We start from the raw sequence: 17506 nt of genomic DNA on the forward strand, positions 1-17506 counted from the left end.
GATAAACAAAAATAATTCAACAAATAATATTTAAAGAAAACCTCGTGAATGAAAAAAACTGCTTCTTGAAGCAAAGAACCAAAGTCAAGTTCCAGCAACTATGAAGAAACAAGATTTTCTCTCCTGTTTTGGTACAAGAAGACAGATTACAAGTAGCTCTCTAATAGATAGTGAGTTCTGCGTGGAAAATAGATCTACTCTTCCTTTATTGAGGCACAAAAGCCTACAGCATGCAGAGTGCAGTGGCTATTTGCTTAAGCAGATCAAGTGGGAGAATGAACATCTTCCTAAGAAAATCTTTCATTAAAGTTGATCAATAGCACTCGATACCACATGAGGTCACAACGCAGCTTACCAAATTTAAGTGCCTATGAATTCATGTAAGTAATTAATTTCCCTCACTTGCAAAAAGGAAACAAAGGTTATTTCAAGAAGTTGAACATTAGATGTTTCATGGTAGTTAAAATCAGAGGAGTCATAGAACATGATGAGGTTTTCTTAGTCAACATGACTAATGAGAAAATCCAAGACAACTACAGACAGCTTTACGCTCTGGAATGCTACAGATCAGTCATAAGATGGGAGCAGCCATAAAAGTCAAACTGGTTAAAATTGGAAGGTTATAATGGAAAAGTACTGACAGAAGATGTCATCTGACAGCCTGGGAACCCAGAGCATCCTTGAAGGCAGCTGGGTACCTAAGAACAAGACATCTCAAGATATCCTTGATAAGCACAAAACAAATAAGAAACTGAAGCAACAAATTTGTTGTCTGCAAAGGTGAAAACTAGAGAAAAACATCCTGGGAAAGCTGGAATTGGCAACAGCTATTGATTGCTCCAGTAGGAAAAACAATAGCAAACTGGTCTGAGAAAATAAAGCAGCAGCATCTATTGGCTGTTCCATGTGCAAACCAGGAGGCAGTAAAAGCACTGGTGGCTCCAGGTGATTGTGTCCTACATTCCCTTATATGCCTAACACCATGAAAATAACTTGCTTTCTACTCAAAATGAAGCATCTTCCCAAGAGCTCTCCCTGCAAAGACTCTGCTGTGTGAGATCCCCTGGGCACACCAGGCTCTCCCTGGAGACGCCTGACTGAGCTCCAGCTCCGGGTGCAGATCAGCTTTGAAGTGTCACCATCATCAACCGGCCCCACTCCTGGAGAAGTGTGGTGAGTGCTGGACAGGTAACACTTGGAATAGTATATAGGTGTGCCTGTAAGTAATTAATTGTAAGTAAATACCTGCTTTACTAGTCATGATTTGCAGTACCTTGTAACAAATTTGAGAAACAAAAAACCTTTGTGCCCTTGTGTATTACAGATCCTCTGAACCCACTGACAGGCCAGTAACTCTTACAGGTCATGAAATCATCTACAGCAGAGCACGGCTTCTGTCTTACACTCACAAAATATTTTTAACCTTGTTTTCATGTTCTGTTTTTGAATTTTAAAATAAAAGTATGAACAGAATAGGCTTTGATAATCTGTTTCTTGCCAGGCATCAGTTTAAGCAATTAATTTTGAAGACACCTGACATTCTGAAGGATTAGGCAGGCTTAGCAAATTAAAATAGCAGTAAGAGTCTGAAGGATCAAATCTACATTTTGTTCTTAGCTAACACAACCACACAAGACATGCAGAAATGTTATCTGACAGGCATGAAGAGCACTTCTTTTGAGATGTTAGTGATTTTACAGAAGACTAAGGCAGACACAGCCATTTAGAAAGAGTTAAAGATTTTTTCCCTTATTTATCTTCTAGGAACCACAGTCTTCAGTAGTGGACAAAAAGCTGTGTTTCTGGTGAGACACATACAAGGAGCCACGATCAACAAAGACATCTTCTGAAGCTGTTTCTGAGGTCTCCCCTAGTGACGGTGCCAGGCCAAGAACTACAATCCTTGCTAGATGGTGATTTGCATTGGAGGATCTCCTTGTACTGCTGCCCAGAGCTGAGCCAGCAGCTGTAATCCAAGGCTTGCCTGCCAATGGTCAATACTCAGCCAAACTTCAGAAGGATGGACCCAATGCAGTTATCCACCCAAAAAGTTTGAACAGCTCTGAAGAAGAAAGAAAAGGACTACCAGGAAGGCTGCTGTCCAGAAAACCAGAACTGCATAAATAAACTGCCACCACCAAGATTACTGGTACAAGAGACACATTTAGCTTCTGCTAGAACAAGACACACTGTTATAAACTTTCTAGTAAAGCAAGTTTTGTTTTTATTCAGTTAATATCTAAGGAATATCTCCCCAAGAGAACAAATATGAGCTGTTTGTTAAGTCACAACCATAAGCTTAAAAAAATGCCAAAATACTAACAGAGCACATGACTGAAGCTACACTAACCAAAGCATTACAAACACCTGTGTCTTCCACTTTGTGAAAAATCAGCAAGGTCTCAGCCACGTGCTACCAAACAAGAGAATATCAAAGCATTTAAAAAACAATCCCATTGTATTTTAAACAAGCTATGAAAAATCAAAGTGACTTGCTGAAACCTACAACAATCATAAAGACAGCCAAGTTCAAAAGGAGAAACTCTTGAGATCTGACATCTAGAGGAGAGAGAACATACAGAAGTACACAAGTCCTAGGCAGTAACTTCAGTCATCCAAAATTATCTATCTTAACCTTTTAAGGATTAAGGAGGTACCCATGTACCTAGAAGAGAAGTCTGAATTTACTATTATTTAGTACTGGCAGAAACCTTCATGCACAAGTAGAAGTATTATTTAAAAAGTTCTCTATTTCCTCTACAGACATAAAAAGGCACAAAAAGGACCAAGTAATTTTTATATCAAAACCCCAGAATGGGATCATAAGTCTGAGTTTAACTCATTCCAAAGATCACGTTTTTGAAACTATCACCACTTGCTCCTCCATTCTTCCACCTGCAAAGCACATTGAACTACTACTATCCTTTTCTCCTCTGAAATACAAATCCCTGAGAAGAAACAGCATGTCCTCATGTGTTTATAACGTGCCTGGCATAAAGCAGTCACAGTTTTTAGTAGTGGCCTAACTACTACTTATACTAAGTGATGCAGTAAGTGACAGTCCTTAGTCATAACTTAAGTTTCTATTTTCATTCAAAAGTCCTTGGAATAACTTTTTTTTTTAAACTATGAGTCAAAGCTCTAACAGTGGGAAGAGTCCAGCCTTCTTCCTCAAAAACACAAGCCCAGCATTTTTGCACGCTCTTGCAACTCCAAATTTGTTCTCTCTGCATCTCCCCAGACCTTGCCCGCATTCTCTTGATGCCTGCAGTTCCTCCCTGGCCTCTAATCCTCAGCTGAGCAAGAGGCAGCAGGAGTTGAGGCAGGAACAGGAGTACATCGAGTAACCAGCTGCTACAGTGATGTGATGGCTCCCTGACCTGCAGGCCAGCGAGAACAGGTAACGGCTGAGCTCACCACTGCTGCTCTTCCCACACTAATGACTCATTAATCAACAACTTCTTACTCAGGCACCAGGTTTCAACAAATCAAAGAGGAAATTCTCCTTCTTACAGTCCTTGATCTCTTTGCCAAATTTGCTGACCTAAATAAGGGTTAAAAAGTCATTTAAAGGAAACAAAGATTGATAACCTAAGTCAAGGGATGTGCCCAACCTATGGAAGAAGCCTCGATGTAGGGAGTAGTAAATAGAAGATGACAACTTCCATCAGCATCACCTAATCATAAACCACAAAACATAAAATCCATATAGAGTGCCTGATGTAGTGAACTTTTCATATTCTGAGCACAAGAAATGTTGGCAAGAGATAATTTTTCCTGAAAATATGCAATATGCTTACCCTGTGATTTCCTCATGTCTTTTGTGGCTAAAGCACGATTCCCATGCGGAACACTGGTAAAATCAGGATTGGTCACATTGTTAACTCTCAGCTCTTGCCCCAACGACTTCCGACCATAAGTATTTTCCCCAGATCCTCCATTGACACTGTAGCCACCTGTGGAAAAAACAGTATGACATTATAACAGGCTCTCAGACCACGGATTTAGGAGGGTAGCGAGTTATCAGTTATTCAGTGCCTATGCAAATTAGCATCCCTATCCTCTACCACCTTCTTTAGCTTCCCTTTTCACATGTTTTTTACACCCTTTAAGTTTCCAGGTCACATATTCAGGATCTCATCAGTCTTTTTTTTTTTGAAGCACATGAATAAACCTCTGTTGCAATGAAGTTCGACACTGATTTTGCTGCATTTAATGTTTTCTTATTATTACTTTGACCTTTTATTTTAAAAAGACTTTCATGTCACACTGCTAGTACACATGGCTAGGTATGTTCACTTACTTGCTCCTTGATTATGCACATCAAATTTCCATTCTGTTCTTGCTATAAATCCATCACACAGGCTCAATAAAATGGTTCAAAAAATGAGAAAGTTTTTGAAAAGCCAAACATTATTTGTACATACAGATTGGACATCTCTCTAAACATGCCAAGGTCAATATTTTCAGACACTAATACTGGCATTATTCTTAATTAAGTCAATCCTATGCTCTCCCACTTGAGATACATCTTTGGTAGCAATATAAAATTAAAATAAAAGTGTCACTGAGTAATTCAATTAATCTTATTCCTAGATCCATAAACATATACATACTCAATTGCTCATACTGAAAATTTTTCCAGTCTACAAAACCACTTCCAGGGGCAGGTTCTTCCTCTCAGTACAGTGAAGAAGTGAAACTGTCCCCTGAGCCTGCCCAATACTTCAATCAATGTATTAGAGATCATTTCTAAGGCTGTTTTATAAAATGCCCTTCCTTCCTGAGACAGGAAAGAATCAACAAATAAAATTAAACCCTAAACAACAAATGATATGCAAGATTTCTTTCAGGAAAGGTATTTCCACAACTCCACCTTCTTCAATGTATAAAAAAGTCTGGGGAAAAGGAGAGGTGGCTCCCCATAAAAAGAGGCAGCCAACTGAGACTAAAGGTTGGATAAAAAATAAGTTCAAAGATCAAGGTGAATCTGGACCTCAGCAGATACAAAGAATGTCCCTTGAAGGCAAAGCTTTTGATAAAAAGCAGATGTGAACTAGTGATAGATGTCTGTGCATTTCTATCCTCAAAGGACTGTCCAACCATTACAGAAAATCCCGTGCAAAGTCTCATTTGCAATTAGTTAATTACATTTACAGTAAAAATAGCTTGTGTATATTTGGATTTACAACATTAATTTTTACAATTCAGTTTTTAGACATAAAATAGCAGGTATGTCACCCTAACACTATTTTGTCAGAACAAACCAACACTGTCCTATGATGGAAATTACTCCAAATGCAATGAATACAATTAAGACTAAACCAAAATGTGAAATGTATCACTAAAATTCAAATCAACAAGCAAATGAGTTTAACTGAAGATGTCAGATGGCCATGCACTCAGGCCTCCAACATCAACTATCAAAAATACAGATGCTACCACATACTACTGGAGGTCTTAAAAGTTATTTCATATTTTACCTCTAGTACACAAGATCCCAGCTTTTCTGGCCATCTGCAGAGGCTGCAGTATTTGCCACAGCACATTTGACAACGTCTCAAATGATTCAAACACAAACCTATATTCTCCCACTCAATATGTAGATGGTACATCTTTAGTAACAATATTGCTCTAAATCACAATTTGTTTGAATAAAAAACAGCAGAAGCTTTTTGGCAATAAGGCTGTAAATTCTATATTCTAACTCTTCACTTATCTCCTAGTCTGAAAAGCTTTTGAAAATCCTAATAGATATAAATTCTGTTAATTTCCCTTTATATGCTAAATCTCAAGCCAAGAAAGAACACGACCAGTTATGTCCCTGTTACTACTTTGAGCACAGATATGCAGACACCATGAGAAAGGGAAAACAGTGTAGCAGTAAGGACTAGAGGACATCATAGTTACAAATCAAGAGGGAAGAAAGTGTTGCAGGAAGGGTGAACACCTCTGAAGAAAACACCCAAGAGCGTTCTATTTAGTTTAAAAACACATTTTCCAAGTCCCCTGTCTTGTTTTACAAAGGAGAGGAGACAAGGGGGAGAGTCCTAATGCAGCCTTCCACTACTTAATGTGAAGGGTTATTTAAAACAAAAAACATCAGCCATACTAATTTAACAGATGCAGAGCAAAAGAACAGGAGTAAACAATCCTAAGTTGCAGCAAAGAAAATTTGAACTGAATATGAGAAAACAACAGTGGTAAAGCACTAAACAGGTTCCTAAGGGAGGCTGCAGAATCTCCCATCCTTGGCAGTTTTCAAATCTGTAAAGCTCCCAGAAATTATCAATTTGGAAGTAACTTTCGTTATCAACACCAGAAGTTGGGGTAAGGTGGGTAGTGGGGTTGTGACATCCAACACAGAAAATCTTGAAAGAAAATTCCATGCTGGCAGACTCCAACACATGAACTGAAAAATGTTAATAAACAAAGAAACCACTCTGCATCTGTAAGCTTACAAATTTCTCCAAAACCAAAAATAAACTAAGAGATACCTGGAATTTGGGTTTTTCATACAGAATATCCTAATCATCTCTTTTCAAGTCACACCTGAACAAAACAGCACAAAGTGCAGAGCTAGCAGAGACATGCCCTGCAAGAGACAGCACTGCAGGGACAGGTAGGTGCATTTTTCTTTTCTAATGGCACTTTTCCAGCAACTTCACAAACTACCTTTCTGAATTTGTCCTAAACTTACTAGTTCACTACACTGCCAGTACATTCTTAAATACTAGAATTTATAAGAATAACCCACTATGTTAAACACAGTAAAACACTCCACATTAGCTGACACACTGACAAATACTCCCTAAGCAGTTTTCCTGTTAAACAAATCTCAAGGTTCTTAAGCCATGCAGCTGAACATGCTTCATGTTTCTGCCAACTAACAGCACCTACTACTTATAATAAAATAAATTTGCACCCAGCTGCAGCTTCCCCTAAGATACAGCAATTGTTTACAGACAGTTACAGGGCAGAGAAGTAAGAGGAGTGCAAATGCTTTTTAGGTTCCTGAACAAAAACTCCCACACTCCTGTTCCTGGGAGATTGTTTTGACTCTGGCCTGCCTGAAGATTTATATAGTCTAAGAAGTGCTAGCAAGAAATCCTATTTGACGTCTGTATTTGGCAATGAAAACAATCAAAATACAGATTTCTTTTTCATAAATATGAAAAAAACACGAGTTGAATGTTTAGTTATTTTCTAGAGGTAGTATTTCCATCCTAAAAGTAATTTGAAAAACCCAGTATGAATGTATGAATCACACATCATACGATTTACGTGAAGTCAGACCGAGGCACACGGAAGTAAAATTGCCATTAATGACAAAATATAGATGTGATTACCAAACAAAGATTCCAGTTTGGTGCAGTAAAGCTGCAATAGGCAATATATCAGATTAGTAGCCTGTTTAATCCAATACCAGAAGCACTAGAGAGCATTCAGGAAGAAATTACCGCCTGTAGACCAGATAGATCCAGAACCCTATTCCTCAGAAAAAAGTGCTTATTCTATTAACACATCAAGTCTTCTCTTGCATTCCTCTCCTAATGCAATTGCATATTTTTCTCAGTATTCACATCAACCACTACATTTCTTTCACCCCTGACCAATCTCTCAAAACAGTGATACAGTGACAGTAAGTCAAATCATTTCACTGCCTTTTTGGGGGGAGTAAAAAACCAAACAAACCAAAAAATTCTCCACCATTTCCAGTTTACTGCCTTTCCCTGAACGTCCCCTCACATTTCATACATAAAACAGTAATCTGTATACCTTTTTCTTCATTCTGTATGTCAGTGTGGACTCTGATATCATCGTGTCTTTGCCGAGACACCACAGCTGAATTTGAGGGTTGTAATCCATAGGAGGCAGAACTGCCCCGATCTCTGGATGAAGAATATTTTAAATTGTCCTGGTCAGCTGATGCACTGTCAGTTCTATAAAGAGAAAAATATTTTTTTATGTAGGGGTATAACAGGAGTGGGATTCACATTCACTTACAAATACGACATACTTAAATGACAATCCCAAGTGTATTTTCCTGTGTAAAAAAGTTGTACATCTAACCTGCTTCTTAAAGTGTGACCTTAAATTCACATTGGGATGAGAATTGACTAATTACCAAAGCAACATGCAAAGGAAATGCATTCTAGTGCTCCAGTGCCTTTTCTCAGGACATTCTCCAGTCTCTTTTCAGCTGAATGCCTATGTAAGGAAAAATTACTTCCCAGAGGTGACAAATAAAATCAACTAGGTACAGGCATGTACCACAGGTAGATGATACAGTACCTACCATTTGTGAAAGTCATCACTAATCCACACATGAACCTTTACATAATATGCCATAGCCCTCACTGAGCACATAAACCCTCTTATTCGATGGAAGAGTTACCAGCATGTAACTGATAATCAACACAGAAATCACATATTAGGCTTTTACAAAATCCAAGCTGCAAACCAGCAAACAGGCTTTACTGGAGAAAAAACAGAAAGGTAAGTTAAGAGCTGTTATCCTTTAGAGTACATGTTTGCAAATAAAAGGTTACTTAAAAAATACTGCATGAAGTTTAAACCACTCTTGCACCAGAAAACTGATCTATAGCCCAGAATAAACTCTTACAGAAAAAGATTAAAATTATGAGACCAACTCTTCTCACTGGACAAACTAAGTGGTCTACTACCAAGTGGTTTAATTTTTAAAAATACAGGAACATTAATGAAACAAACTTGTGTGCATGAGACTTCAGAACATAAACTCAACCAACTACTTTAAATGCATTCTTACAAGAAATGCTGAGGGTTTGATATTAAAACAAATAAAACAATACTCATCCAAAAGAAAAATCAATATAATTTTGTTCAACTCAAGTATATTTGGAATCACACTACTCAGATTATTTACAGAGCGTTTTCTCTAAGCAAACTCTAAAGATCTATTTTTACTTTAAGTTTTGGATAGTTCATTTGATTATTTAAAAAAAAAAGTCAGGACAGATAATTTCTGTAAATTAACTACATTTTGTGTAAGGACTAACACCATATGTTCTTGAGAAAGTCTCTGACTTTTCAAGAGAACACTGTGATTAGAACTGGTAAATAAATTCAAGGAAAAGGCCAAAAGGGAAAAACACAGGTGAATTTTTTTAAAAGCAGTTGTTACTTAAGCTGTCCTGAAGGGTTGCTACAGTCGAATATGGCTCAGCCTCAGCACAACTGGAAGAGCAACACCATGAGAGCTGGTATTTGCAAAACCAACTAGATTAAAGACATACACACACATTTTATTCTCTTGAGCATGTTAAAAGACATTATATTACCAACTTGGAACAAGAAGAAAATTGTGCTTTTGCCCTGTTCTCACAGTGCAAGTTGACACTAAGTTTGATTGGCAGGTATTATTCCCTTTTGCACTATAAGCAAATTCATTTTTAGATATACACAGTAGGACACTTTTCCTCATTGAGTATTCACTGTGCCATCACATCTACTGCTTTGTTGAGCACTTGCTTGGACTATTTATAAAATCAGCTATGCTACTCAAGAGGCAAAGCCTTACTGAAAGTCTCTGTTCATGACAGTCAATGAGGACTGTAAAAATTCTTATACAATTGGACCTCCATCTTTCACCTAAGCCATGTCAAACAACAAACCTGCTCTTTACCTTCAATGGCATGAATTTTAAATGTGTCTACACTGTGTGCAAATTTTCCAGAGAGTTACAGTCCCCAGATTTTCTCCCTTCCCTAAAAACTCCAGAAACTCCAGCTCACTTAGAGCAATTATTTAACCCTCTAATGAAACAGGCTGACAAATTTTCAGTTGGTAAATTTAAGTACTGATGAGTTCTTAAGTTTACCTTCCCAAAGGGCATCGCTTTTTTTAAGGCAATGAGGTGTGAAACTGAATCATCTCCAATTGTCAACCATTAAGCCTGAAATTCCTACATCTGAAGGCAAGCTGATTAAACACACAATTTTTAACACTGCTCTGCGCATCCCAAACAACTGAAGGACTACCCATGTTCTCAGCTAACCCCACTTCCCACAGCACAGCCCTTGAATGCTTTGTATAATCTTCCATTGTGGTAAAATACATAAGACTATTGTTTCCCTGGGAAAACCCACGCACTCCCTTCATTCTGCCTTTGGGAACTGCAACCTGCAAGCCAACCTGCTCACACTTCATCACCTACTAAAAGGTGAGTCCAGTTTTAATAAAAAAATACATACTTGTTCTCCTGTGTACCAATTTAAGAGACAATAGTTACCACTGAAAACATTGTTCCCTCTATAATAAACATGTAGCTTAAATAGCCAGCAGTTTCTATCCTTTCTTTATGAGGCAGGAAAAAAAATACCTTCTAGAGATGCCACTTTAGAAACGAGGTTCGGTGATCCCACTAACTGCTAAGGCCTGTATTGCTTGGAAGGAGGATTTTCAACAGGAAGGAGCTTGCAATGAGACTCAAGCCAGAAGCAGAGCCCACCATCTGATGGGCCTGTGCATTTCCAGCAGCCCACTGACACACACCAAATTCCAGGTGGGAAACAAATTCAAGAGCTGTACTGTCAGCTCCTGCAGCAGCACTCAGGGAACTTGTGGCGTGAGCTCATCAGGACCCGGGGCTGCGACCCCAGTACCTGTCACCTCTCCCTGTGCTCCATCAGGAGACTACACTGGGCACTGCTGTGCATCCTCACTGCGTGCACAGGAAGAGACAGTGAATCTCCAAATCCATTTCTGAAAGACTCTACTTTACACGTCAGGAATGTAGTTGTGATTTTGAAAGACAACCACTGAGAACTCAGAGGCAGGCACTCTGTGGACAGGTCCTTAAGCTTTACAAGAAATCTCTTCTTTCTCCTCCCTCCAGGCTTCTGGGGTTCACTGCAGCCATTCCAGCAGGTGATGGGAAGAACTGAACTCCTGGCCACCTCAGCTCATGCCTGTATTTCAGAAGGGCACACTGCCCCTGCTCACATGGCAGCATTTCCACTTTAATTGTACTGTGCCCTGTAGATGGCAGGTTACATGACAGACCTAACACTTAGCATCATCTTTCAAACAAAGCCTATGTAACAAGAAATTTAAGTTACATATATTGACATTGTCAGAAGTCGAACAAACATCACATACTAATGGAATCACAATGTACAATGTTAGCAACAGACAAGCAAAAGTAAAACTACTTTTATTCACAAAGTTAGACAAAGATATTAGACAAAGTCAGAATGAGAATTGCAAGGATGAACATGACTATGATTACCTTATACTACAGCTTCCAAAGCTTCTTTGGCACTTTATGTGCTGTTTTATTTCCACCTGAAAAGCTCACTAAGCAAAGTACTTCAAGAGCTCATGTGACAGTTTTCATCTGTGCCTGTTCTGGGTGGAAGATTCGCCATCACCACCAACAGGCTGCATACACTGTTTTAGCAACATCACTTATACAGAAGAGACTTCATTCGGTTTTCTGTAGGTTTTCAGAAAAAGAAAACAGTCCACCCACCCAAATAAGCAGAAATGGCCACTTGTGTGTCTCCCCATTCTCTAAAAAGGCTGCTTATTTTTTTCCATTGGCATACAGAAGGAAACACAGGCTTTTCAAAAATCTGTCTAGATCTCATTCCATCAAAAGTATCACTACGATTTGACTTGCCAATTTGTTTAACTGAAGAAGCAGAGATGATAACAACTGGTTTTGAAAAAAAAGTCTTTATCTACAAAAAAAAACAGGTCAATCAAAAATACATCATGTTTGTTTAGTTATATGGAAGCCTTAAGAATTTTTGTCCAAGAAGCTTGTTACAATCTGGTGTATACTGTTCATTATCTGTAGCTTTTTCAGAGAACAACCCTGCCATATGGATATTATTTTGAGACAAAACCCACTTAATTATTCTATTTGATTTTATTTCCAAGTACAGGACCTACATGAAGGATTTAGTCTGAGACAACTCCACTGTGTGAGCTCTATTATTGTTCAAGTCACTCAATTTTAATTGCTTATCTGCTCTATTTGCCAATTTTATTCGCTGTAGCACAGATAAATTCTTCATTACTTAAATTTTTTATCAACAAAATATTTAAGCTTAAGAGTCACTGTATCCACTCAATTAACAGCTTCCTACCGAGTTTCCAACTGCTCTTTCACTGGCATGCAGAGCCACAATAGCCTCCTTTTGCCATGGCCTTTTCTCATGACTTGGTCCATTTTGCCAAGCCTAAGCCTGGCTGAGCCCACCCCAAAACCTACTTTTGTTTCCACACCTGTGTTGAGAGCACACAGTCATGTTATCTACGAGTGAAATAACAACTAATTAACTATTTTCCTACTGCAATTCTGCAATCTCTACTGTTGGACATCTACCTGCAATCACAGTAGTGTTTCAAATCACTTCTTGATTCTGCATCACTCCTCACCAATTTCATTCTGTCCTGTGATGGACATCAAAAGGGAATGTCAAGGAAAGGTATTATATAAGCATCCTCTTCTTTTTCCACAGGTATCTTCTGACAGCCATTTCTGAGTACAGGATATTATGCTAGCCAAATCATTGGTCTCATCTAGTATGGCTGTTCTTGTACGGAAAATTATCTGAGCTCCAAGTTTATTCTGCTTTCCACAGACACACTTTCATCTTCTTTCATCATTCTCACATCTCGTTCTCGTTCTCGTCTGTCTTCATACTAAAACCAAAGCTTTTCATACTACAAATTTCTGTGCATCCATTTTACCAAAAACCAAAGAAAGGTTGTTCATCTCACACGAGCCCAACCTTATCAGCATGTTCATTCAATTGTGAAAGGAGATCAAGAATTACAGCTGCGAGTCCAGAAGTGAACCCATTGCTGCTCAGCATCTCCCATGCACAGTCCACTGAATCTCTTCCCAATGTTTCCACTGATCTCTTCACAATGGCACCTCACAACTAACCCTAGCATATTGTTCCTCAAGCTGCCTTCCACATCAACTGGCTATTTTTCTCCCTCTCCTTCCCTATGTACATACCTGAATCTCAGTCTTTGCTCTCACCTCCATTTCAATTACCCTGAAGAGAGAGAGAAATCTTCCCAACTTTCATCATCCATGACTCTACAAACCCAGCCTCAAGTGATTTCAGCAACATTCTCAAACACCTCTATGTTGCCAACTTTCAGGTCTCTCTCTGTGCAAACTAAGGTTTCAGCCTATTCCTAACAAACATTTTCTGTGTACGTTGTCCATACAAGCACAGAAGAAACAGTCTGTCACAATTTTCCTCATACACAGCACCCACTACAATCACTTGCTTGTCATTCACTCCATGGATCCAGCACTACGATCAGACACTACCCACAGTGAGTATGTGCTTGTTGTAGAAGACAAGTCTCTGCCCTTCACAGCCAGGTAAGAAGCACTGCTCTAAACATCATTTCCCTGGGCCTTTTGGTCTGATGAGCTGCTTTGCTTGCTGCCAATACCTCCCAATCTGTCTTTAATTAAAGACAGGGTACTTGTCCTCAGTCACAAAGCTTCAGCCAATATGCTCTCCTGCTTAGACTCTAAGCTACCTAGAAGAAGACCCACATTTTACTGTCCTGTCTCATCATCCTATACCCACTGGGACCAGGCAGTAACTTGGTCTGGCAAGCACCATGCTAACAGAAATCAGTAACTCCTAACACTGACTTACATAACATGAGGATACACATCATTTTCAAGAATAAAATTCAGTACTGAACCTAACAGGACATTTCTGGAACTTTGCTCAGATCTTGTTTTACACCTTTGCACATACCCAAGCTAACTGCATGTATGATAGGAGAGACAGGTCCTCCTCACTTTCACCTAAGCGTGTCATGGTGCACCCTGCACTTGCTAACCTGCTACCCTGCACTCAGACTCCCACATTTCCTATCCAAGGGCAGAACTGCCTGTTTCAGTAAACAGCCTCTAACAAATTAACTCTGTTCCCACACAAGGCCTCCACACTGACATGATTTTACTTTTTGTCCCAGATGTTGTAACAGGAAAATACAGTGTGATGTGTTAACCAAAAAAAAAAAGAGAGAAAAAAAAGTAAAGGTCTAGACAGCTTACAGATTAGGAGAAGGGGGAACAAGATCTTATCTGACATGACTGCATCCACACAGGCACAAAAAATTTTGAAATTTTCATTTAAAAACTACTGTTCCTTAAAAGAAGGTTTTATGCTCAAACTTCCAGTTCCACACTGTTTTCACCCCAACTGCCAATGCTGATCAGCATCACTAAAAATTGAGAGGAATCTGGACCTAGTAATGAAAACACAATCCATCTGATGATACACCCAAGCATCAGCAGTTCCTTACTTTGCCTTTAGGAAACTGAACCAATTACAATTACTACAGCTGTCATTACTTTGGCCATGTCCCTCCCCTCTTCCACGCCCTGCAAGAAAACGTTTACCAGCAACATCACCTGAAGTAAATGAAACTAACAGTCACCAGAAGGGAAAGGGGAAGGAAAGAATACATGGGTATATTTGTGTTGTGGGGTTTGTCCAAGAGCATATTCCAAACAATCAAAAAAACACATACTATCAGTTTTATATAACAGAGCTCCTTTCAAAGGTGCATGAGGAGTAACTTTTAAAAATCAGTTAGCATCAAATCAACAAAGACTGATTTATTCTCTGCACTGTCCTTTAAGTTCACAGAGTAGACTTACAGGTTCCCCATTGCCAAAGCTATCTTTCTGAGATGTAAAAAACTGGAGCATAACACATGGAGGAAAATATGCTGTGCTTGGGACTGTGTGAGTATTTCTGATTCCCAGGGTCCCTCATTATAAGAAAAAGATGGTAATATTTAAAGCGAAGGATAAAGTTAAATTCTGAAAAGTGACAGGACCAGTGTGGAAGTGTCAGCTATTTCTTAGCAGGGGCTCTTGGTCACACAGTGTGATGGAAACAGAGCAAGACCCTGTCCATGCTGTGAGGACCCCTTAGGCCACCACACTGTCTGTGCTTTCAGAGTTTTGTTTCTGCTGTGGCTTTGCAGAGAACTATTTTAGCAACTCAGTTTACAGCAGCTGTACCTGAGAGCTAAGGAGGCACCAGAACACAGCACAGGGAACAGACCAGCACCAGACCCAGAGGTAACAATCTATCTTCTTAAACCATCCTTATCACCAGAAAAAGTGTTTGTGCAGCTACACTCTCACTTCTGCTCTAACACCACTGACCCTACAGCAGGCAATACTGTATTAAATTAAATCAGCTTCCTAACCCCTGTAAGATGTATTTTTTAGACTAAAAGGTAGAACTCATGACAAATTCATATACCCAACCAGAAGGCATTCATAGAAGCCACTCATTACAAAGTCACATCCAATTTCTTCCAGGTGGGAAGGTCAGAGTTAGGGCCCAGAACCCCAGTCTGCAGCCCAGAAACCTGAAGAGGTAGTAGTTACGGAGTATGTGAGAGATCAGACTTCCTCACTCTCCAACAGAAAATCTAGATGCTCTAAGAAAATGTTGCCAACGAGGTCCCCAAGTCTTTCAGTAAGTAAAATTAATAAGTTATTTGACCAACTAGTTCAATTACAGAAGAAACTGGAGTTTAAATAACCATGCCCCACACAGCACTAAGAACTGAATTGCCTCTAGCACTGGCCCTAGAGGCTGTGCTGTCAGTTGTTCAAGCAAAAGGAAAGCTTCTTTCACAGTAAACACTGAAGTTACATCTGTGTTTCTTAAGGTCTCCTTTCACATCCACTCAATTCTCCTAGTTGGAACTGCATGAAACTGGGATCATCATCTGCCAATACATTCCCAAGCATGTGCCAATGTTCTCTGATGGAAAGTGTATAAGTAAGATCCCACATTCTGTTAAACTTTCAAAACACTAAAAGAGCCTCAAATCTCACACATTAAAAAAATTAAGAAACAGCAAATTTACTTACAATTTCTACATGACAATTTTGACTTTTCAAATAGCAAGGCTGAGCATCAGATACATTAGAAGTAATCAAGACCTGAAATACACTCTCTACATATACCTAAAGAAGTGAGCAGACTTCGAGTTTTACCTACTAAAAAGTGCCAGGTATAATATACCTAAAGCCTAACCACACACTGTAAGTGGGCTGGAGTGACAGCTTACACAGATCAACTATTCTCCTCAGATTAAGGAAAAAAAAATACGAAAAAATAAAAAACCCCGCACTATGTTGTTAACCCTCAAAATATCACGAGTATTCCCGCAGCCCCAGCTCATCCCTGGTTATCTGCCAGCTGAAAAACAGGCTGGAAGCACCGGAGCCGAGCCCAGCCGCGCTCCCCCGCACCGCAGCCCCGGCCGGGCCCCGCGGCCGCAGGGAGGGAAGTGCTGCCCGCAACCACACCGCATGCAAGCCAGGGGGGCTGGGGGCAACGGGGACGGCGCCCAGCGCTGACAGCCCCGTCCCTGTGCCGTGCCCGGCCCGTCCCAGCGGCCGCGACCCCGTCCCGCCGCCCGGGCCCGCCCGCCCGCGCTAGGCCCGGCCGCCAGGAAGTGGCTCCGCCGCCACCCCGCTCCCCCAGGCCCGGGCCGGGGCCCGGCCGAGCCGCCCGTCCCGCCCCGCTCCGCTCCCCGCAGCGCCGGCCCCGCGCCCCCGGCCCTGCGCACCTGGGTTGCCAGTCATTCCAGCCCCGCGGGTGGTAGTGCTGCCTGCTGCCGGTGCCGCTCAGCCGAGACCCCGGGGCTCTGCGGCTCATTACCTTGCCCGAGACGGCATGGCCGGCCGGGCAGCGGCGCGGGGCAGGGGCAGGAGGAGCGGCGGAGGGCAGGGAGGATGCGGGGAGAGGCGCGGGCGGAGGCTCGTCACGGGCGCTCGGCGGGCGGTGCTGCTGCCTCAGTGCGCAGGGAGGGGACGCGGCCGCCGCGGCTGCTCCGGCTGCTGCCTGGGCGCGCAGCACGCCGGGATGGCGGACATGAGCCGCCCGCCCCTCCGCGGGGCACGCCGGGAGGGCGGGCACGGGCCGCGGGGGCTCCGCCTCCGCCGGGTCCGGCACGGCATCCCTGCCCGCGGGGGCTCCCCGACCCTCCTCACCGCACGTGCCCCATGAGAGGGCGGCCGGCCAGGGCAGTGAGGGGGTTCACAGCCCCCGGCCTTCCAGTGGCGACCCCTGAGTGAGGGGAGTGAGGGCGGACAGGGCATCCCAGCGCGAGCAGCGTGAAGGGGTCACACAGACCCAGTCACTGAGGTTGGAAAAGACCTCTGAGATCGCCGAGTCCAACCTGTGACCGGGCACCACATCGTCAACTAGAACATGGCACTGAGCACCACGTCCAGGCTTTCCTTAAACACCTCCGGGGACGGTGACTGCACCACCTCCTTGGGCAGCCCATTCCAGTGTCTGATCAACTTTCCTGTGAAGAAATTCTTCCTAATGCACAACTTAAACCGCCCTGGGCACAGCTGAAGACAGTCCTCTCGCCCTGAGGACGTGGATGCCCAGGGCACGGCGGGGTTTGGGCTCCCAGTCCGGCTGTG

General features: G+C 41.6%; 1 protein-coding gene across 2 annotated transcripts in view; it reads right to left on the reverse strand.

The window, feature by feature from the left end:
• SMG1 (SMG1 nonsense mediated mRNA decay associated PI3K related kinase) overlaps positions 1-16919 on the reverse strand; it is a 62468-nt gene extending 45549 nt beyond the window's left edge. The window contains exons 1-3 of one of the 2 annotated variants that reach the window (XM_071571567.1): positions 16639-16919; positions 7780-7943; positions 3801-3956 (exon numbers count right to left, since the gene is read on the reverse strand). In XM_071571567.1, the coding sequence (XP_071427668.1) occupies positions 3801-3956; positions 7780-7943; positions 16639-16727 (409 nt within the window). In that variant the 5' untranslated portion in view covers positions 16728-16919. The remainder of the gene's footprint in view (positions 1-3800; positions 3957-7779; positions 7944-16638) is intronic. The other variant, XM_071571568.1, reaches the window with a different exon arrangement.
• Positions 16920-17506: the final 587 nt, after the last annotated feature.

The sequence above is a fragment of the Pithys albifrons genome, chromosome 16 (genome assembly GCF_047495875.1).
Source record: "Pithys albifrons albifrons isolate INPA30051 chromosome 16, PitAlb_v1, whole genome shotgun sequence".
Classification (NCBI taxonomy): domain Eukaryota; kingdom Metazoa; phylum Chordata; class Aves; order Passeriformes; family Thamnophilidae; genus Pithys; species Pithys albifrons.